Source organism: Pristiophorus japonicus, chromosome 8, assembly GCF_044704955.1.
Source record: "Pristiophorus japonicus isolate sPriJap1 chromosome 8, sPriJap1.hap1, whole genome shotgun sequence".
Lineage (NCBI taxonomy): Eukaryota > Metazoa > Chordata > Chondrichthyes > Pristiophoridae > Pristiophorus > Pristiophorus japonicus.
In genome coordinates, this window is record NC_091984.1 from 75,257,755 (window position 1) to 75,282,079 (window position 24,325).

The following is a 24,325-nucleotide window of genomic DNA, read 5'->3' on the forward strand; positions in this document are numbered from 1 at the left end:
TAGCAACTAGAAAATTGCAATTCATTTAGATGGCCTCCTGAAATTCACTTTTGTATATCTTTGAGCCGAGAAATCCTAGACTCTCTCATTTAATGGACAAGAATATGAATCGGTGGGTAGGAATGCTAGAAAATCACATTCCTGTCTACATTACATCGCGATGACTTAATTTACTTAAAAATAATCTAAGCAGCACCAAAATGGAAATGCGTGTGATGCTCAAAGCGGCTAAAGTTCTGGCATTGCAGATCTTTATCCCTTATTCTGATTGTTAACACTCATTTTAGACCCAAACATTAATCTTATCCAATTAGAAAATTAACTTTATTATGTTTGATATGGGGAGGGAAACATTTTCCCGCTACTCCTTCCTGCATGCAGAATTTTATTAGACCTGTGTTGACAAAACAATTTTAAGCAACAATACTGATCTACACAAGAGATATTTGTTAGTTTAATTACATTAAATTATGTTAAAATAACTATCAAAACAAATTTAAGTTATTAATAAACTATGTTGTCTATTGCCACAAGTGTTAATACAAAACTGAAATTTCTGACTGCATATAATTTTGAATTTAACAGTTACAAATTTAGTTATGAAAAATGAACTGTATCAAACACAAATTGAGAGGAACAACTGGCACTTTCTAAATGGGAAACTATGAATAATAAATACAGCGTGACTTACAAAAATAAAGTCACTGTAAATTATCCTTATACGGGTGCAGCGTCAAAAATCTGGAGTTCCGGAATCCGTAAAATGTTCCGGAATCCGGACCCGCCGACCTCGGGCCTCGTCGTCACTCGCCTCGCCCGTCGCCACTGCCCTTACCCCACTCGCCGCCACTGCCCTTACCTCAGGGCCTGCTCGCCGGCCGGCCCGAACACCACCTCTGCGCCCGAACAGCTCCTCGGCGGGGACCCCTTCCCCCCACCTTTCTGATGTTCCGAAATCCAGAAATACCCGAACCTGGGCTCAGGTGTTTCCGGATTCGTGATGTCAGAAAGACGATCAAAAGTCCGGAAAAGCCCGGAACCCGGAACGGCCTCTGTCCCGGATTATCGACGCTGCACCTGTATTACTCAGTAATATACGTTTACCGATACCAATTTTATTGTTGCTGAGAAAATCTGCATCTCTCCTTTTCAAATGGACTTGCAGATAAACTTTCCATCATCAAACTTAAAACCAAAATAAACGCACATATACATTAAGTAAATATTCATACATCTTAAATACTTCTAGAAACATGGTCAAGAAACCAATACTTGAAGTAACATAACTTGATATAGTATGATTTTAATATAATTTTGAAAGTAACAAAAATATTTTAGGTCTGACACAAACAACATTGACATCAAGTGATTTGTAACTTCCTAATTATACATATAGATATTTTAAATTAAGTAAATTGTACCTTCATCCATTGCTGCAGCATTAAGCATATTACAAGATGGATACGGATTCATGATCATTAATTCTGGTCCCGAATCTGAAACTTAATTTTAAATAAGGTAACTAATATGAAGAAAAAAAGTGTTCAAATAATTTTCACATTTGCTAAAAATATTTTGTACTACTAATTTAAAATCCACTAAACCTGGGTGAATAGCTCCTTGACTAACACTCGTAAACCAGAGCTTTGCAGGAAATGACAGTGTAAGCAAAGCAGTGCAGTATGCTTCAATTTGCACATGACCTTTATATTGCATCAGAAAGTAGAGGCCTGAAATTACACTGTGGAATAGGAGCTTATGAAATTCCTCTTTCTTTTACAGTATTAGCAGCAACAATATCCCATTTGTTTTAAATAGGGTAATGTCTCCATTTAAATGAGGACTTTCAGAAAAACAAGTGTTCATAAACATAACCCAAGGAATATCAAGGCCACAGATTTTCTTGTCAATTTTACAATATAAAAATCTTACATTATAACAGGAAATACTGGAATAAGTGTAATTGGTAAAGAAAGGAACCCCAACTTTCTTCATATTTTCATCTGTATTATAATTTTTTTCCCTACCCTCAAATGCCTAACATTTTCCCCAGAAGGAAGGCAGTATTAATGGGAGATCTCATTTGTGCTCCAGACATGATTAGATAAGACTTCCAGCCAACATAGTACAGGTACAGCATTGAGAATATGGAGTTCGGGAATCCGTACTGTTCCGGAATCCAGGACAATCCGTGGCAGGGTCGTCCAGAAAATGTTCCGGAATCTGGACTCCGGCATCGAGCCACTGCTGATCTCTCCCCCACCTCAGCCCTCTTGCTCGCCGCCGCCCTCGTCCCCGCCTCCCGCCACCCCCCCTCCCCTACCTACTTAGGCCCAGGAGTTTCTGGACTCTTGATGTCGGACAGATGTTCCGAAGTCCAGAAATACATGAACTTGAGGATATAACGAGCATGGTGGATAGAGGTGTACCGATGGATGTGGTGGATTTAGATTTCCAAAAGGCATTCGATAAGGTGCCACACAAAAGGTTACTGCAGAAGATAAAGGTACGCGGAGTCAGAGGAAATGTATTAGCATGGATCGAGAATTGGCTGGCTAACAGAAAGCAGGGAGTCAGGATAAATGGGTCCTTTTCGGGTTGGAAATCGGTGGTTAGTGGTGTGCCACAGGAATCGGTGCTGGGACCACAACTGTTTACAATATACATAGATGACCTGGAAGAGGGGACAGACTGTAGTGTAACAGAATTTGCAGATGACACAAAGATTCGTGGGAAAGCGGGTTGTGTAGAGGACAGAGAGAGGCTGCAAAGAGATTTAGATAGGTTAAGTGAATGGGCTAAGGTTTGGCAGATGGAATACAATGTCGGAAAGTGTGAGGTCATCCACCTTGGGGAAAAAAAAAAAAACAGTAAAAGGGATTATTATTTGAATGGAGAGAAATTACAACATGCTGCAGTGCAGAGGGACCTGGGGGTCCTTGTGCATGAAACTCTTTTGAGTTTACCTGCAAAAACATAAACATTAAAACCATGCCACCCGACCTGGGTGACACAGCAGACATTTTCAAGGCCCCTTTTTTTTTTTGTTTTTTTTTTTTTTTGGGGCGCTAAAATCAAATTTTTCCAGTGCCCCCTATAAAAGGGGAGGGGGACACTAAAAGCACCGGCAATGAAAACAAATTAAACTTTAAAACGTAAAATCAAATTAAAATTTTGTTGCCGGGCGTGATGATGCACTCCAGTCCCTCCGGTGCCCACCTCTCGCGGAAGGCCGCGAGCGTACCGGTGGACACCGCGTGCTCCATCTCCAAGGACACCCTGGACCGGATGTAAGAGCGGAAGAGAGGCAGGCAGTCAGGTTGAACGACCCCCTCGACCGCCCGCTGCCTGGACCGGCTGATGGCACCCTTGGCCGTGCCCAGGAGCAGTCCTACGAGGAGGCCCTCGGACCTACCCGCTCCCCTCCGCACAGGGTGCCCAAAGATCAGGAGAGTGGGACTGAAGTGCAGCCAGAATTTCAGGAGCAGCCCCTTCAAATAATGGAACAGGGGCTGCAACCTTGTGCACTCAATAAAAACATGGAACACGGACTCCTCCAGACCGCAGAAATTGCAGGCGGCCTGGGAGTCCGTGAACCGGCTTAAAAATTTGTTGCACGGCACTGCTCCGTGCACCACCCTCCAGGCCAAGTCCCCGATGAATAGTGGGAGGACCCCTGCGTAGAGTGCCCTCCATCGGGGACCCCCGCCTCCTCCGGACGGCAAGATGTACGCCATGGCGTGTCCGGACGGCCGGCGAGGATGGCAAAGTTGAGGGTGTGCAGGAGCAGCCCGTACAGGAAACCCCTCCGCGCAGAACTGAAAGGCACGGAGGGGATTTCCCCGAGGCGGCTCAAGTTGTGAGCCGCCGGCCCCCGAGGGAGGTTCCGGGGTTTGGCGCCGATGAGGAATTCCGTCCGGACGGGGGTCAGTTCGGACGGGATCTCCCCACGTGCTTGAGCCTCCTCGATGCACCTAACGGAGTCAGGGCCCAGAGCTGTTTTTAGCGACTTGATGGCATCGGCCGCGTGGCGGACGTTGGCAGAATTTAGGCGCCGCGCCAGCGTGTCTGGCGCCATCCAGCCCGCTCCTCCGCCATCGAGCAGGTCCCTGACCCTGGTCACCTCACCAGCCACAGCCCTCTCTTCCGACCGCCACATGAAACCTCGGCCGTGGAGGTACGGATTCCCGAGCAGCGGTTCCTGCAGGACGGCCGCCACTCCAGCCGGCGGAGAGCTGCGCTTGGTGGAGACTTTGTTCCAGACCCAGATGAGTTCCCTGTAAAAGACAGGCAGCTCCCGGAGGGCGGTCCTGGCACCCCCCAAGTTCACAAACAGGAGCTGCGTGTCATAATTGAGGTCGCGCTGCTGGCGGAAGAAATACCTCGCCAGAGCACACCACCTAGGAGGGGGCTCGACGTAAAGATATCTCTGCAGGGTCTGAAGACGGAAAGTCGCGAGCTGGGCGCTGACGCACACCAACGACTGACCGCCCTCCTCAAGCGGGAGACTCAAGACCGCAGCAGAGACCCAGTGCTTCCTGTTGTTCCAGAAGAAGTCCACCAGCTTCTTCTGTATCTTGGCGACAAACGCAGGGGGAGGGGTCAAAGTGACCAGCCGGTACCACAGCATTGCGGCCACCAGCTGGTTTATGACTAGCGCTCGACCCCTGTAGGACAGCACTCGGAGCAGTCCTGTCCAGCGCCCTAGGCGAGCGGCGACCTTGGCCTCCAGCTCCTGCCAGTTCGCCGGCCAGGCTCCCTCGTCGGGGCTAAGGTAGACTCCCAGATAGAGGAGATGGGTCGTGCTCCAGGCAAAAGGCCTGAGCTCCTCCGGCAGGGAGCCCACCCGCCACTGACCCACCAGGAGTCCGGAACATTTCTCCCAGTTGATCCTGGCGGAGGACGCGGCCGAGTAAATCTCCTGGCACTCACGCATCCTCCGCAGGTCAGCGGGATCCTCTACCGCGAGGAGCACGTCATCGGCGTAAGCCGAGAGGACGACCTCCACGCCCGGCCCTTGCAGAGCCAGTCCCATCAACCTCGTCCGCAAGAGGCGCAGGAAAGGCTCCACGCAAATGGCGTATAACTGGCCGGACATGGGGCATCCCTGGCGCACCCCTCTCCTAAAGCGAAGGGGCGCCGTCAAGGACCCGTTAACCTTAATCAGACACTCCGCGGCGACGTCCTTGTGCATGAAACTCTTTTGAGTTTACCTGTGAAAACATAAAACATGTATCCGTGCCACCCGACCTGGATGACACACACAAGACATTTACAAGGCCCTTTTTTTTTTGGTTTTTTTTTTGTGGTTTTTTTTTTGGGCACTAAAATCAAATTTTTCCTTTTTTCCAGTGCCCCCTATAAAAGGAGAGGGGGACACTAAAAGCACCGGCAATTAAAACAAATTAAACTTAAAAACGTAAAATCAAATTAAAATTTGGTTGCCGGGCGTGATGATGCACTCCAGTCCCTCCGGTGCCCACCTCTCGCGGAAGGCCGCGAGCGTACCGGTGGACACCGCGTGCTCCATCTCCAAGGACACCCTGGACAGGATGTAAGAGCGGAAGAGAGGCAGGCAGTCAGGTTGAACGACCCCCTCGACCGCCCGCTGCCTGGACCGGCTGATGGCACCCTTGGCCGTGCCCAGGAGCAGTCCTACGAGGAGGCCTTCGGACCTACCCGCTCCCCTCCGCACAGGGTGCCCAAAGATCAGGAGAGTGGGACTGAAGTGCAGCCAGAATTTCAGGAGCAGCCCCTTCAAATAGTGGAACAGGGGCTGCAACCTTGTGCATTCAATAAAAACATGGAACACGGACTCCTCCAGACCGCAGAAATTGCAGGCGGCCTGGGAGTCCGTGAACCGGCTTAAAAAATTATTGCACGGCACTGCTCCGTGCACCACCCTCCAGGCCAAGTCCCCGATGAATAGTGGGAGGACCCCTGCGTAGAGTGCCCTCCATCGGGGACCCCCGCCTCCTCTGGACGGCAAGATGGTACGCCATGGCGTGTCCGGACGGCCGGCGAGGATGGCAAAGTTGAGGGTGTGCAGGAGCAGCCCGTACAGGAAACCCCTCCGCGCGGAACTGAAAGGCACGGAGGGGATTTCCCCGAGGCGGCTCAAGTTGTGAGGCGCCGGCCCCCGAGGGAGGTTCCGGGGTTTGGCGCCGATGAGGAATTCCGTCCGGACGGGGGTCAGTTCGGACGGGATCTCCCCACGTGCTTGAGCCTCCTCGATGCACCTAACGGAGTCAGGGCCCAGAGCTGTTTTTAGCGACTCGATGGCATCGGCCGCGTGGCGGACGTTGGCAGAATTTAGGCGCCGCGCCAGCGTGTCTGGCGCCATCCAGCCCGCTCCTCCGCCATCGAGCAGGTCCCTGACCCTGGTCACCTCACCAGCCACAGCCCTCTCTTCCGACCGCCACATAAAGCCTCGGCCGTGGAGGTACGGATTCCCGAGCAGCGGTTCCTGCAGGACGGCCGCCACTCCAGCCGGCGGAGAGCTGCGCTTGGTGGAGACTTTGTTCCAGACCCTGATGAGTTCCCTGTAAAAGACAGGCAGCTCCCGGAGGGCGGTCCTGGCACCCCCCAAGTTCACAAACAGGAGCTGCGTGTCATAATTGAGGTCGCGCTGCTGGCGGAAGAAATACCTCGCCAGAGCACACCACCTAGGAGGGGGCTCGACGTAAAGATATCTCTGCAGGGTCTGAAGACGGAAAGTCGCGAGCTGGGCGCTGACGCACACCAACGACTGACCGCCCTCCTCAAGCGGGAGACTCAAGACCGCAGCAGAGACCCAGTGCTTCCTGTTGTTCCAGAAGAAGTCCACCAGCTTCTTCTGTATCTTGGCGACAAACGCAGGGGGAGGGGTCAAAGTGACCAGCCGGTACCACAGCATTGCGGCCACCAGCTGGTTTATGACTAGCGCTCGACCCCTGTAGGACAGCACTCTGAGCAGTCCTGTCCAGCGCCCTAGGCGAGCGGCGACCTTGGCCTCCAGCTCCTGCCAGTTCGCCGGCCAGGCTCCCTCGTCGGGGCTAAGGTAGACTCCCAGATAGAGGAGATGGGTCGTGCTCCAGGCAAAAGGCCTGAGCTCCTCCGGCAGGGAGCCCACCCGCCACTGACCCACCAGGAGTCCGGAACATTTCTCCCAGTTGATCCTGGCGGAGGACGCGGCCGAGTAAATCTCCTGGCACTCACGCATCCTCCGCAGGTCAGCGGGATCCTCTACCGCGAGGAGCACGTCATCGGCGTAAGCCGAGAGGACGACCTCCACGCCCGGCCCTTGCAGAGCCAGTCCCATCAACCTCGTCCGCAAGAGGCGCAGGAAAGGCTCCACGCAAATGGCGTATAACTGGCCGGACATGGGGCATCCCTGGCGCACCCCTCTCCTAAAGCGAAGGGGCGCCGTCAAGGACCCGTTAACCTTAATCAGACACTCCGCGGCGACGTCCTTGTGCATGAATCCCAAAAAGTTAGTTTGCAGGTGCAGCAGGTAATCAGGAAGGCGAATGGAATGTTGGCCTTCATTGCGAGAGGGATGGAGTACAAAAGCAGGGAGGTCCTGCTGAAACTATACAGGGTATTGGTGAGTCCGCACCTGGAGTACTGCGTGCAGTTTTGGTCACCTTACTTAAGGAAGGATATACTAGCCTTGGAGGGGGTACAGAGACGATTCACTAGGCTGATTCCGGAGATGAGGGGGTTACCTTATGATAGATTGAGTAGACTGGGTCTTTACTCGTTGGAGTTCAGAGGATGAGGGGTGATCTTATAGAAACATTTTAAATAATGAAAGTGATAGACAAGATAGAGGCAGAGAGGTTGCTTCCACTGGTTGGGGAGACTAGAACTTGGGGGCACAGCCTCAAAATAGGGGGGCGCCAATTTAAAACCGAGTTGAGAAGGAATTTCTTCTCCCAGAGAGTTGTGAATCTGTGGAATTCTCTGCCCAAGGAAGCAGTTGAGGCTAGCTCATTGAATGTATTCAAATCACAGATAGATAGTTTTTTAACCAATAAGGGAATTAAGGGTTATGGGGAGCGGGCGGGTAAGTGGAGCTGAGTCCACGGCCAGATCAGCCATGATCTTTTTGAATGGCGGAGCAGACTCGAGGGGCTAGATGCCCTACTCCTGTTCCTAATTCTTATGTTCTTATGTAACCTGGGCTCTGGCGTTTCCAGATTTGGAACGTAATAAAGACGTTCCGAAGTCCGGAATACACAGAATCCAGAATGGCCTCGGTCCCAAGGCTTCTGGATTCGTTTCGCAACGTTGTACCTGTACCCGAGTCAGGGTGATTCATGAATTATGTAGTGACTCTGGCTTCGTATCAGACCTTTCATCCCATGGGCAACAAATTTTAATTCTACTCCAACCAGTCCCATATGATTGACGGCATGCACTCCACATTGAATCAAAACTGGCTCTAACCACATATCTTTCACAAACACTAGACAATTTAACCCCCCCACCCCCCAAAAAAAAAACACTGGCATCTGAGCCTTGCACTTCTAGAAGATACTAAAATCAATGTGAAACTGGCTAGCCTAATCTGATTTCTGCTGCCACAAAATAACCTGTACCTCAATCAAAAAAAGGGCACTCAAAACCGAGAGGGACTTGTAACAGAGCAGGAGAACTAGCATCCCTACAGAACAAAATTCTGAAGGGTTCTAATCCAGACTAGGAAGCAGTGCAATAACCTACTCTATGCTGATGCAGAGGTTGCTCTGATGCACCAGGCAAAGAAACAAAGCTGGGAAGCTGCTAAAATGCATCCTCTACAAACAAATACAGAATCAATCTGCAAAACATGTGCCAAAATTACCAGTAACCTCTGAAATAAACAAATAATAAGCTATTACACTTCTCTCTACATTTTAAACAGACTGGCTCTGCAGTAAGACACATAATGATGAATTGCCACTTCCCCAATTCTCAGAGCAGGAATCATAACTATTGAATGCCCTATCTCAATGAATGGGATCTAAAGCTTTGTTAAATACCAGAGGTCTGGTAAAGCCCTGGGCCTGATAGATTCCCTACCAATTTCTACCATGCTAAAGCCCTGCCAACAAAACTATTTCACTACATGTTGGAGGCAGGCACTCCCCAGAGTTCTTCATGTTGGCCGTACAATGACTGTAAAACAGAGAAGGGAAAGGTCCCTAAAGCTATGAACCTTACAGATCCATTGTATTTCCTTAATTGTGACGATAAAATACTGACGATAAAATACTGACCAAAACCTTGGACTCTTTTCTGGAATCCTTCATCCAGGCTTAGCCCATCCGGAACAAAACAAGGACAGTTCTTGGAGGGTTAACACTCAATGTAGAAAATCATTTCAATAACACAAACTCACCATACAGTACTCTCCTTGAATGCAAACAAATCCTTCAACCAGTTAAAATGGAACTTCCTTTTCACTAAATATAGATCCCAGTGAGCACCCAACATCCTCAGTTAACACCAATGGTTTCTGAAAATTCCCTATCGAACAGAGGAACTGGCAGAGATGCTTTTGGCTCCATCTGCTCACTCTAGTTATAAACCCATCAGCAGCTATAAGAACATAAGAAATAGGAGCAGGAGTAGGCCATATGGCCCCTCGAGCGTGCTCCGCCATTCAATAAGATCATGGCTGATCTGATCATGGACTCAGCTCCACTTCCCTGCCCGTTCCCCATAACCTCTTATCCCCTTATCGTTTAAGAAAGTGTCTATTTCTCTCTTACATTTATTCAATGTCCCAACTTCCACAGCTCTCTGAGGCAGCGAATTCCACAGACTTACAACCCTCAGAGAAGAAATTTCTCCTCATCTGTTTTAAATCGGCAGCCCCTTATTCTAAGATCGTGCTCTCTAGTTCTAGTCTCCCCAATCAGTGGAAACATCCTCTCTGCATCCACCTCATCAAGCCTCCTCATAATCCGATACGTTTCGATAAGATCCCCTCTCATTCTTCTGAATTCCAATGAGTAGAGGCCCAACCTACTCAACCTTTCCTCATAAGTCAACCCCCTCATCCCCGGAATCAACCTAGTGAACCTTCTCTGAACTGCCTCCAAAGCAAGTATATCCTTTCATAAATATGGAAACCAAAACTGCACGCAGTATTCCAGGTGTGGCCTCACCAATACCTTGTACAACTGTAGCAAGACTTCCCTGCTTTTATACTCCATCCCCTTTGCAATAAAGGCCAAGATACCATTGGCCTTCCTGATTACTTGCTGTACCTGCATACTATCCTTTTGTGTTTCATGCACAAGTACCCCCAGGTCCTGCTGTACTGCGGCACTTTGCAATCTTTCTCCATTTAAATAATAACTTGCTCTTTGATTTTTTTCTGCCAAAATGCATGACCTCACACTTTCCAACATTATACTCCATCTGCCAAATTTTTGCCCACTCACTTAGCCTGTCTATGTCCTTTTGCAGATTTTGTGTGTCCTCCTCACAATGCTTTTCCTCCCATCTTTGTATCATTAGCAAACTTGGCTACATTACACTCAGTCCCTTCTTCCAAGTCGTTAATATAGATTGTAAATAGTTGGGGTCCCAGCACTGATCCCTGCGGCACCCCACTAGTTACTGGAGAATGAACCATTTATCCCGACTCTCTGTTCTCGGTTTGTTAGCCAATCCTCTATCCATGGTAATATGTTACCCCCAACCCCGTGAACTTTTATCTTGTGCAGTAATATTTTATGTGGCACCTTGTCAAATGCCTTCTGGAAGTCCAAATACACCACGTCCACTGGTTCCCCTTTATCCACCCTGTTTGTTACATCCTCAAAGAACTCCAGCAAATTTGGCAAACATGACTTCCCATTCATAAATCCATGCTGACTCTGCCTGACCGAATTTTGCTTTTCCAAATGTCCTGATACTGCTTCTTTAATAATGGACTCCAACATTTTCCCAACCACAGATGTTAGGCTAACTGGTCTATTGCTTCATGGTATGCCTGCCACAGAAATAGTACATACACGTTCTAATGAATTGGCTATCCCATCACCTCACTTACTTGCATTTTTCAAACTATCAATAAATTTGGTCAGCCCTAGGGTCATGAAGTCAACTTCACCAAAACAGCGCACAGCCTTTGCCCAAGACATCCGAAAACAAAGCTGAGAAGCGGCCCTTTCACATTGACCAAGACAGGCTTTAACTGCCTAGGCAAAACAGTAACATCCAAACTGTCAGTTCTGTAGAAGACTATCTCCCCGTCACCCCACCACCAGCAGCATTTACACCATCCTGAAGAGGTACCCATCTCTACTGCTTGAGAGAGCTAACACTACAAAGATTAATGATCTCCCATCTCTGCTTCTTCCAAATGGCATCGATCCATATTCCAGCACAGCAGGTGAGACCTCAACAAGTTCATTTGCTGGCTCTTCTGGCCAGGAAGAGATTGATATAATTACAGAAGCTCCAATTCCTCTATTAAGAGTCTGGGGTGTGGGCCAAGTTTCACTAGCTTCAAATATTACTACCGAGCCAATCAAGTCCAGCAACTCATTTGCTAGGAATAACGCCTCTCCACAAAACTGCAAGTGCCTCCTTGTCCCGACCTCTCGGGAAAAGACTTGAAGGAACCCAAAAGCACCATTAATACTGCCAACCTGGAGGGAGGTCTGCATTCGAAGCACTGTTTGGATGACATAGGGGACATAGCCTAAATTAGAGCCAGGTCTTTCAGGAGTGGTTAGGAACACTTCTACACGCAAAGAGTGGTAGAAGTTTGGAACTTTCTTCCACAAACAGCAGTCGATGCAAGGTCAATTGTTAATTTTTTTTAAAAGATTGATAGATTTTTGTTAACCAAGGGTATTAAGGGACATGGGTTAGGTCACAGATCAACCATTATCTCAGTAAAGGGAAGAACAGGCTTGAGCGGCAGAAGGACATCTCTAAAATAGGTTAGTTGTCCTATAAAGGTCAGATCATATCCTTGCAGCAACTTGTCAGCGCCTTCACTTTGTGCAACAGGATTTCTTTCCATTGCATCCAATGCACGCCATCCGGGACATAGAAACAGGAGTAGGCCATTTAGTACCTTGAGCCTGTTCTGATATTCAATTAGATCATGGCAATAAATGGTAGGATACTGAGAAGTATAGAGGAACAGAGAGACCGTGCAGTGCATGTCCACAGATCTATGAAGGTAGCAGGACAGGTAGATAAGGCAGCACATGGGATACTTTCCTTTATTAGCCGAGGCAGAGAATATAAGAGCTACTGTAGATGCTGGAAATCTGAAATTAAAACAGAAAATGCTGCAAATACACAGGTCAGGCTGGAGAAAGAGTTAATATTTCAGGTATAAAACACTAGTTAGGCCACAGCTAAAGTACTGTGTGCAGTTCTGGTCACCACATTACAGGAAATGTGTGATTGCACAAGAGAGGGTACAGAGAAAGATTTATAGGGTTGTTGCCAGGACTGGAGAATTTTAGCTCTGATGAACGATTGGATAGACCGGGGTTGTTTTCTTTGGAACAGAGGAGGCAAAGATGAGGGACGTATCAGTGGGCCCAAGTTTTGGCTGTCCCGCAGAACGGCGCACCTCCGAGAGGCACGCCTATTTTCTGGAACATAAAGTGCGCCTATTACTAATCTCGATATTCTCCGATATTTTTTGGGTCCTTTCCAGGTCGGCGCGGCGCTGCAGGAGCTGCTGGGGGCAGGGCCAAGGCGTTGCGACGAAGAACTGCTGGCGGGGGGAGGGGGCAGGGCTAGGGCCCATTGTCATTTTTAGTGCCGGCAGCCTTGGGCATGCACGCTGGAGCATGCACACATGCGCAGTGGCACAGAAACATTGGCAATCGGCTATTTTTAAAGGTGCATGCAAAAGAGTGATATTTGGTTTCGTGGAGCTGCGCAAAGGCTTCTGACTGATTTTTTGTGCCTGAAGGAGTGCTTTTAGCAGTACTGTGGAAGAAATCACCTGCTGGAATCAGTGAGTGCTGTTTGTTGCTGCTGAACTTCCAGAACAAGTGCTGCATAGGTGCATGCAAAATAAGGACTGTGTGTTTTGAAAAATCAAAGTGTCAATTCAATACAGCAATGGAACAACGTCCATCAAGAACGAAGAATTTCTTGCATGAGGAAGTGGAGACACTAGTGAATGTCATTGAGCAGAGATGGCAAGAGCTGGAGACCAGCAACAGAGGTCGCACAAAAGTGCCACCCAAAGAAATGAAGAAATGCTGGAACCAAGTTGCAGCAGATTACTGCGCAGTGGTGCATATCAGGAGATCTGGAAGCCACTGTAAAAAGAAATGGCACGACCTTGGTCAAGTAGTTAGTGTAAGTAATATTTTCACTTTTCAATGGAATCTAAATTGTAAATGTGACCATCTGTATATGTTCCACCCTGCAGAAAGACGCACTCTGTAAAAAGTTATATTTTAATCTTTGTAGAAGAAACTGGCCCACAACAAAAAGGAAAGAACTCGAATAGGAGGAGGCGTGCCAAATTTGCATCCACTGACACCCTTTGATGAGTCATACATGGAGAAAAGCAATCAGTACAGCACAAGCTGGGCCCACGTGCGAGGGAGAGGGGAAGTCCTGAAAATGCATCGTGGCCCTTTAAATCAACCTGCTGCCTGGCCTGCTATGTGTGAGAGTACTCATGCCACCCATCCTGCCCCCTCCTGTGCTGCAAGGCATTTGACTGTTCTGATATATTTTGCAAATGATGATGCCAATCCTGAAGATCCTGAACATACAGAAGAACCAGATGCGGATGATTCAGACCAAGGGTGGCTGCAGGCATTGACTGAAATTTGGAACACCCAGGGTCCCACCGTCCCAGCCTGCGCCTCCCACTGGAGTGGTGCCGTGAGGCAGAACCAGGCAGAGGAGAAGATGATTCGAAACACGCTCTCCTGAGATGCAGCGTGCAACAGATGTGGCTCAGGTTGTGGCATTGGGTGTGGAGAGCAATGAGCTTACCCGATCACTCGTGGGCAGCGTCAGTGCAGTGGGTGAAGAGGTAACGGTACTGACGGGAGAAACAGCAGTAATGACACGGGAAATGAGGGAGGGAATGTCAGAGAGTGCAAGTGATGGCAGAGGCCCGCATCGAGGTGGCTGCTGCAATAAGGGCGCACAGCCCAACCAATCATATTACAGCCCCATGAAGAAGTGAACATTTACCGAGATGTGGATGAAAGATGGTTGCAGCCTTTCTTTGCTGCTTTTGTTCTTGTTCTTGATGTAACTGTAGTAACTTTTTTCAAATTGAAATTGTTTTGTAAGTATAAGTGATCTTATAATGTAAATGCTCACATTTTGTAAGTTATTTAATTTTGCACCTAAAAAGTGATCTTGAAGTTTCAGTGATCTTGACAGTGTAAGATTTTTCACATTGAAATTGTTTTGTAACTTTTGTAACTTTACAAGTTTATAAGTGATCTTAAAGTTTTTAAGTGATCTTAGAGTCATATTAAAGTAAAGTTTAATGCAAGAAATATTTTATTACACTAACGTGAACTTTTCAATAAAATATTTTTACATTAAAACAGAATCATGTTCCATTAACATAACACAACGTAGGAACAATTCCAAAAAATAAACATGTCCATGCGCAACAGTGGTCGCTGTGCCCTCAGGCATCAGTAATTGAAACGTTCACGGATGAGCTGCTGGCGCAGGGCTCGAGCAATCGTTAAAGGAGCACGATGGACCACTCTCCTCCGACCATGTGCTCTGGCATCAGGCACTTGCATGCTTTCCTGATCACCGTCATCCTCATCCTGCTCTTCCAAATTACTATCAGGCACTCTCCCCTCATGTGGGTCTTCTGGTTCCACTACCAGCTCCTGCTGCCTCATGATGGCTAAGTTATGCAGCATGCAGCACACAACAGTGAACTGACCAACAATCTCAGGGGAGTATTGCAAGTGGCCTCTGGAATGGTCCAGGCATCGGAAACGGTGTTTCAAGATGCCAATGGTCCTCTCTATGATGCTGCACGTCGCAATGTGCGATATATTGTATTGATGGTCAGCTTGCGTCCGTGTTACGCGTAGGGGCGTCATGAGCCAGGTGGCGAGGCGGTACCCTTTGTCTCCCAGTTGCCAGCTCTGCCCTTCTGGCTGCTGCTGAAACATGTCAGATATAACGCTGTCGCGTAGGATGAATGCATCATGGGTACTGCCAGGGTATCTTGCATCGACTGACATGATGCGCTGCTTGTCGTCACACACGAGCTGCACATTAATGGAGTGGAAATCTTTTTTATTCCTGTACTGCTCGAAATCCTCCACAGGTGCTCGCAAGGCGATGTGGGTACAATCAATGCAGCTCTGGGAAGCCAGCAATCCTGAAGAAGCCCAAAGCCCCGTCATACATTGCTTGGCCGGTCATTGGGAACTTGATGAAGTCATTCCTCCGCGCATACAGTACAGCCGTGACCTGGTAAACGCAGGCATGTATTGCACGTTGAGAGATGGCGCACACATCTCCAGTTGTAGCTTGAAACGATCCCGAGGCATAGAAGGAAAGCGCAGCTATAACCTTCACTTCAACTGACAAGGCAGTCGGCGTTCTACTTCTCGGCTGTAAATCTGCTGTCAGCTTATCACAGATCTCAACGACAACTTCTCTGCAGAAACACAGCCTTTTGACACAATCAGCCAGGTAGGAACGCCTGGCTCGATATTGCCGATGTGGGTAAGGCCTCCTGCCCATCAGCCTACGGGCTATGATGTTCCTGGTGTGGTGAGCTCTAATCAGTTCGCTCCTATGCAGCGAATTGATGGAGAACCATTGCATAATCTCTGGTGCTGATAATGCAGTACCCATACTTGAAGCACAAATTAAACTTTCAAACTTGCTGACTGGCTGGCTCTCCCTCCCTCCCGGTGCTTTGCACGCCTCCCCTATCCCCTGGCCGAACGGCCGAAATCTCGTAGCTCTGCCGCTGCTTCAGAGAGGTAGGAAAATTTAATTTATTTTTTCATTGATTTATTTATATTATTCATGGTGGCTCTTTATTGGTAAAAGTGAAGTGTTTAATGCTGGTAAAATCCCCTAACTTCCCTCTAACTTGCCTCCCCCCACCCCCCGCCCCCCCCCCACATCTCTCGCTTCCTGCGTCTAATTCCTAAAGTGTAGGCAAGGTTTTTCTGAGCGTACAAAAATCGACACTTACTCCATTCTAAGTTAGTTTGGAGTAAGTTTTCACTGCCTAAACTTGCAAAACAGGAGTAAGTGGCTGGTAACGCCCCCTTTTGGGAAAAAAACCTGTTCTAAAACAAAACTATTCTAACTCACTAGAATTGGAGCAAACTAAATGCCAAGAATTGTAATTCCTAAGATACTCCAGACTAAACTAGTTGCTCCAAAAAAAGGAGCAACTCGAGCCGAAACTTAAGCCCCCAGTAACGGCCAGGATGAGAGTGTAATTGTTTTAATAGGGACCAGGGCATCAAAAATAGTGATGACCAAAAGGAGATCAATAGAAAGAACAGAGGATAGCTGTCATTGCCTCAACCTCTAACAGAATGTTACAGGCCAATACAAAATCCTCCAACAGACATACCTTAACCACTCCATCCTAACAGATGAGTGCTAACGGAACTGCAGGTAGAGACAGAAAGCTCACATTCTTGTCATGTCCCTGCATCAAGCTTTACTGGAGGCTACCAGCATGCTAGATCCTGCCCAATTAACTAATTGGCCACTTTCCAACAGGACCCCTGCAACCTACAGACTCGACCAGTTCTCTACATTAGCAGCAAAAAGTTCAATAACTGGGGCATTTACCAAACTGAGCAAATAATATATTATCTAAATATGGCAGTGCCCCATCAAAGCATTCATCAATATTTATCTGGTAATCAGAGTCTGCACACATGCGCAAGTATTCATGCGCAGAGCTCCACTTTTCCCAAGTAGAATGCGGTATAACTTGGTGCTATCAGCTTGCACCATTCCAAAGCACTGGTGTCAAATCACTACCTCCAGTATAACTAAACATTAATATCCATAAAGAACCATCAATCTGAGGCAGAAATCTGGTATAATATAGCCCGCACGCAGAAACAGAGTATCACTGAACAGACCTTTGTTCTCTCACTCAGGTCTCAACCAGCAACAGTGCAAGACCACCTGCAATACTGTCATTGTTCCTAAACAATATTGCACAATTTATTATACAAAAGGACCATTCAGCAGAACCAGAAAAAGTCCTTACATATGAGGGATATATTCTGTTTAAGATAACTACAAACTATTTTTTCCAAAGAGTGGCTTAGAGTATTTCTGACTTCTGCAATCTTATCCCTCGCTTGTGTATTAGTATCTAAATATCTTAAATTGCATTTGGGTACATAAATTAAATAATTAAAGCTAATTTAATTGTCAAGTGACAGAGAATTTAACAGCATGACATCATTAGAATATCATACACTGTTCAAACAATAAGTTATTTTTTAAATTCATTCTCAGGCTGTGGGCATTGCTGGCAAAGTCAGCATTTCTTGCACTGCTGCAGTCCATGTGGCGAAGGTGCTCCCACCTTGCTGTTAGGTAAGGAGGTTGAAGATTATGACCCAGCAATGATGAAGCAACGGTAATATATGTCCAAGTCAGGATGGTGTGCAACTTGGTGGCAATGGTGCTCCTATGCACCTGGTGCCCGTATCATTCTAAGTGCTGCTGAAGCTTTGGCAAGTTGCTACAAGTGCATCATGTAGATAGTACACACCGTAGCCACAGTACTCCAGTGGTGGAGGGGTGCATTTTTAGGCTAGTGGATGAGGTGCCAATAAAACAGAGAAACATAGAAACTAGGTGCAGGAGTAGGCCATTCGGCCCTTCTAGCCTGCACCGCCATTCAATGAGTTCATGGCTGAACATGCAACTTCAGTACCCCATTCCTGCTTTCTCGCCATACCCCTTGATTCCCCTAGTAGTAAGGACTTCATCTAACTCCTTTTTGAATATATTTAGTGAATTGGCCTCAACAACTTTCTGCGGTAGAGAATTCCACAGGTTCACCACTCTCTGGGTGAAGAAATTCCTCCTCATCTCGGTCCTAAATGGCTTCCCCCTTATCCTTAGACTGTGTCCCCTGGTTCTGGACTTCCCCAACATTGGGAACATTCTTCCTGCATCTAACCTGTCTAACCCCGTCAGAATTTTAAACGTTTCTATGAGGTCCCCTCTCATTCTTCTGAACTCCAGTGAATACAAGCCCAGTTGATCCAGTCTTTCTTGATAGGTCAGTCCCGCCATCCCGGGAATCAGGCTGGTGAACCTTCGCTGCACTCCCTCAATAGCAAGAATGTCCTTCCTCAGGTTAGGAGACCAAAACTGTACACAATACTCCAGATGTGGCCTCACCAAGGCCCTGTACAATTGTAGCAACACCTCCCTGCCCCTGTACTCAAATCCCCTCGCTATGAAGGCCAACATGCCATTTGCTTTCTTAACCGCCTGCTGTACCTGCATGCCAACCTTCAATGACTGATGTACCATGACACCCAGGTCTCTTTGCACCTCCCCTTTTCCTAATCTGTCACCATTCAGATAATAGTCTGTCTCTCTGTTTTTACCACCAAAGTGGATAACCTCACATTTATCCACATTATACTTCATCTGCCATGCATTTGCCCACTCACCTAACCTATCCAAGTCGCTCTGCAGCCTCATAGCATCCTCCTCGCAGCTCACACTGCCACCCAACTTAGTGTCATCCGCAAATTTGGAGATACTACATTTAATTCCCTCGTCTAAATCATTAATGTACAGTGTAAACAGCTGGGACCCCAGCACAGAACCTTGCGGTACCCCACTAGTCACTGCCTGCCATTCTGAAAAGTCCCCATTTACTCCTACTCTTTGCTTCCTGTCTGACAACCAGTTCTCAATCCATGTCAGCACACTACCCCCAATCCCATGTGCTTTAACTTTGCACATCAATCTCTTGTGTGGGACCTTGTCGAAAGCCTTCTGAAAGTCCAAATATACCACATCAACTGGTTCTCCCTTGTCCACTCTACTGGAAACATCCTCAAAAAATTCCAGAAGATTTGTCAAGCATGATTTCCCTTTCATAAATCCATGCTGACTTGGACCTATCATATTACCTCTTTCCAAATGCACTGCTATGACATCCTTAATAACTGATTCCATCATTTTACCCACTACCGATGTCAGGCTGACCGGTCTATAATTCCCTGTTTTCTCTCTCCCTCCTTTTTTAAAAAGTGGGGTTACATTGGCTACTCTCCACTCCATAGGAACTGATCCAGAGTCAATGGAATGTTGGAAAATGACTGTCAATGCATCCACTATTTCCAAGGCCACCTCCTTAAGTACTCTGGGATGCAGTCCATCAGGCCCTGGGGATTTATCGGCCTTCAATCCCATCAATTTCCCCAACACAATTTCCCGACTAATAAGGATTTCCCTCAGTTCCTCCTCCTTACTAGACCCTCCGACCCCTTTTATATCCGGAAGGTTGTTTGTGTCCTCCTCAGTGAATACCGAACCAAAGTACTTGTTCAATTGGTCCGCCATTTCTTTGTTCCCCGTTATGACTTCCCCTGATTCTGACTGCAGGGGACCTACGTTTGTCTTTACTAACCTTTTTCTCTTTACATATCTATAGAAACTTTTGCAATCCGTCTTAATGTTCCCTGCAAGCTTCTTCTCGTACTCCATTTTCCCTGCCCTAATCAAACCCTTTGTCCTCCTCTGCTGAGTTCTAAATTTCTCCCAGTCCCCGGGTTCATTGCTATTTCTGGCCAATTTGTATGCCACTTCCTTGGCTTTAATGCTATCCCTGATTTCCCTTGATAGCCACGGTTGAGCCACCTTCCCTTTTTTATTTTTACGCCAGACAGGAATGTACAATTGTTGTAGTTCATCCATGCGGTCTCTAAATGTCTGCCATTGCCCATCCACAGTCAACCCCTTCAGTATCATTCGCCAATCTATCCTAGCCAATTCACGCCTCATACCTTCAAAGTTACCCTTCTTTAAGTTCTGGACCATGGTCTCTGAATTAACTGTTTCATTCTCCATCCTAATGCAGAATTCCACCATATCATGGTCACTCTTCCCCAAGGGGCCTCGCACAACGAGATTGCTAATTAATCCTCTCTCATTACACAACACCCAGTCTAAGATGGCCTCCCCCCTAGTTGGTTCCTCGACATATTGGTCTAAAAAACCAACCCTTATGCACTCCAGGAAATCCTCCTCCACCGTATTGCTTCCAGTTTGGTTAACCCAATCTATGTGCATATTAAAGTCACCCATTATAACTGCTGCACCTTTATTGCACGCACCCCTAATTTCCTGTTTGATGCCCTCCCCAACATCACTACTACTGTTTGGAGGTCTGTACACAACTCCCACTAATGTTTTTTGCCCTTTGGTATTCTACAGCTCTACCCATATAGATTCCACATCATCCAAGCTAATGTTCTTCCGAACTATTGCCTTAATTTGCTCCTTAACCAGCAATGCTACCCCACCTCCTTTTCCTTTTATTCTATCTTTCCTGAATGTTGAATACCCCTGGATGTTGAGTTCCCAGCCCTGATCATCCTGGAGCCACGTCTCCATAATCCCAATCACATCATATTTGTTAACATCTATTTGCAGAGTTAATTCATCCACCTTATTGCGGATACTCCTTGCATTAAGACACAAAGCCTTCAGGCTTGTTTTTTTAACATCCTTTGTCCTTTTAGAATTTTGCTGTACAGTGGCTCTTTTTGTTCTTTGCCTTGGGTTTCTCTGCCCTCCACTTTTCCTCATCTCCTTTCTGTCTTTTGCTTTTGCCTCCTTTTTGTTTCCCTCTGTCTCCCTGCATTGGTTCCCATCCCCCTGCCATATTAGTTTAAATCCTCCCCAACAGCACTTCTTTGTCCTGGATGGTGTTCAGCTTCTTGTGTTTTATTGCCGCTGCATCCATCCAGGCAAGGAGAAAGCATTCTATCCCTCTCCTGACTTCTGCCTTGTAGATGGTGGAAGGGCTTTGGGGAGTTAGGAGGGGAGACACTCACCACAGAATATCCAGCCTCTGACTTGTTCTAGTAGCAATGGAATTATGTGGCTGGTCCAGTTAAGTTTCTGGGCAATGTTAAACCCCAGGATGTTGATGGTGGGGGACTCGGCGATGGTAATGCCATTGAATGTCAAGGCAGGGTGGTTAACAACTCTAATTGAGGAGATGGTTATTGCTAGTCACTTATGTGACGTGAATGTTATTTGCCATTTAACAACCCAATGTTGTCCAGGTCTTTCTGCATGCAGGCATGGACTGCTTCATTATTTCAGAAATTGCAAATGGTGCTGAACACTGTGCAACCATCAGCGAGAAACCCCACTTCTGACCTTACAATGGAGGGAAGGTCGTTGATGTAGCAGTTGAAGTTGGGCACAGCTGCAGATAGTTGGGACCAAGTGTCAAAGGTGGTCACTCACCTCACCTCTGGAAAGCGAAATGGTTATGGCAAAACTCAAACTGAGCATCAGTGAGCACATTATTGTCAAGTAAGTGCTGATTGATAGCATTGTTAACAACTCCTTCCATCACTTTGTTGATGATTAGGAATAAGATGTTGGGTGATAATTGGTTGGGTTGGATTTGCCTTGCCCTTGGTGGACAGGACATACATCTGCAATATTCCACACTGTCGAATAAATGCCAGTCTTGCAGCTGTACTGGAACAGCTTGGTTGGGGTGTGGCTAGTTCTGAAGCACAGGTCTTAAGGTCTACACCTGTGATATTGTTGGGTCCAAAGTTTCCCTAAGGTGTGCGGGCGGGTGCATCGATCGCGAGGTCCGTGCAGGCCTCTCACAAGCTGTTGCCGCTGAAAGAGATACTATGTATGTGCAGCCGTGGAGCAAATTTAAAGGGACCACACAAAGAAAAATTAGAGGGAACATTGGTTGGGCCCTGTAGAATTTGCTGTGACCAATGCACACAGCAATTTCTTGATATCATGTGGAGTGAATCAAATTGACTGAATCCTGGCATCTGTGATGGTGGGCACTTCAGGAGGAGGCTGAGAAGGATCATCCAAAAAGCACATTTGGCTGAAGGCAGTTGCAATGCTTCAAGACCTGTCTTTTGTACTCCTGTGCTGGGAACTGCCATTGCTGAGGATGGGGACGTTCTCCTCCTCCAGTTTGTTGCTTAATTGTCCACCACGATTTATGACTAGATGTAGTAGGATTGCCGAGCGTTGACCTAATCCATTGGTTGTAGGGTCAGTTAAATTGGTCTATAGCATGCATGTAGTCCTGTATTGTAGCTTCACCAAGTTGGTACCTTATTGTCAGGTACACCTGGTGGTGCTCCCGCATGCTCTTCCACACTCTTCATCACCATCAGGCCATAGTCAATAGAGTAGTGAGGGATGAGGTTACAGGTTGCAGAGGTATACAATTCTGCTTCTGCTGATGGCCCACACTGCCTCATGGATGCCCAGTTCCGAGCTGCGAGATCTGTTCTTAATCTATGCCAAGTAACACGGTATAAGTACCAAGCGACACAATGGAGGGTGTCTTCAGTGTGAAAACGGGATTTGATTAACGTGAGACCTGTTGAGTCATGGACAGATGCACTCTGTCTCAAGTATAATGGTGAATAAGAGATTAAGTAGGTTATTCCCTTATGTTGTTTCTCTCACCACTTGCTACAAGCCCAGTCTGACTGCTAAGCCCTTCAGGATTTGGCCAGTTCAGTTAGTGGTGGTACTACCAAGCTACTCTTGATAAGCATTGTCGTCCTCCAGGCAGAGTACCTTCTGTGCCCTTGCTACCCTCAGTGCTTCCAAGTTGAGGGAGGGCAGTAGGCGATAATCAGCAGATTTCCTTGCCCATGCTTGACCTGAAACCATGCGATTTAATGGATTCCAGAATCAGTGCTCAGGACTTCCAGGTCCACTCTCCCCTGACTGTATACCACGGTATCCCCACCTCTGATGTATCGGTCCTCCCCGTGGAGTCCGGAACGTTTGTTGATGCGTATGATTCTGCAAGCATGACTACGTCTGGCTGTTAATTGACTAGTCCGTGGGACAGCTCTCCCAACTTTGGCATCGGTTCCCAGGACTCAGTTAAGAGAACTTTGCAGGGTCGAGTGGGCTGGTGTGCCTTTGTCATCTCCTAATTTAATGCTTAGGTTGCAACCAAGGGACCCCTCCAGTTTGATTCCTCCTTTTATTTCTTGCAGTTTGATACAACTGAGTAGCTTGCTAGGCTACTTCAGAGAGCAGTTAAGAGTCAACCACATTTGTATCAAAACGCAGGTTTCCTTCCCTAAAAGGACATTAGTGAACCAGTTCGACTTTTACGGCAATCAGACAGCTTCATGGTCACTTTTATTGGTATCAGCTATGTATATCCATTTAAAAAAAAAATAATTCAAGTTCTCCAACTGACATGGATGTCACTGAGCAGCTGCAGAACATTCTGAGGGGGGGGCGGGGGGGGGAAAAGAGAGTGAACAGCCAGAGGTCGTGGTCCATGACATAGGTAGAAAGAGGTCCTGCAGGCAGTTTTAAGGAGCTAGGAAAAAGATTAAAAAGCAGGACCTCAAAGAAGAAATCTCCGGATTACTCCCGGTGCTGCCAGCTAGTGAGTATAGAAATAGGAGGATAGAGCAGATGAATGTGTGGCTGGAGAGATGGTGCAGGAGGGAGGGCTTTAGATTTCTGGGTCATTGGGACCAGTTTTGGGGAAGTGGGACCTGTGCAGGCTGGACCAATTGCACCTCAACAGAGCTGGGACCACTGTCCTCACGGGGGTAGGGGGAGTTGCTAGCACTGTTAGGGAGGGTTTAAACTAATTTGGCAGGGAGATGGGCACCAGGATGTACTATTCGAAAGGAGAAACAAAGTGCACAAAGGATTGGGAGAGACAGATAGCATTAGAATAAGAAATAGTATGGTATTAGGTTGGGTCAGACTAAGAGAATACAAGAAGGTCTAAGATAGGTTTACAATGCATGTGTATGAATGCATGAAATGTGGTAAATAAGGTTGGTGAGCTGCAGGTGCAAATTGACACATGGGAATATGATATTGTGGCGATAACAGAGCCTGGCTCAAAAAAGGGCAGGATTGAATACTGATTATTCCTGGATATAAGGTGTTCAGGAAAGATAGAGAAGGAAAGAAAGGAGGTGGGGTGGCAATATCAATTAAGGAGAATATTACAGTGCTGGAGAGAGAAGTCATCTTGGAGAGGTCAAGGACAGAATCTATTTGGTTCGAGTTGAGAAACAATAGAGGTGACATTACACGACTAGGTGTATTCTATAGGCCGCCAACTAGTGGG

The 24,325-nt window shown here is 47.2% G+C and overlaps 1 protein-coding gene across 1 annotated transcript in view; it reads right to left on the minus strand.

The window, feature by feature from the left end:
- The window catches only part of LOC139268577 (uncharacterized), a 64,363-nt gene that overhangs the window by 16,316 nt on the left and 23,722 nt on the right, over positions 1-24,325 (minus strand). Inside the window, exon 6 of the mRNA XM_070886939.1 lies at positions 1,422-1,502. Within this exon, the coding sequence (XP_070743040.1) occupies positions 1,422-1,502 (81 nt within the window). The remainder of the gene's footprint in view (positions 1-1,421; positions 1,503-24,325) is intronic.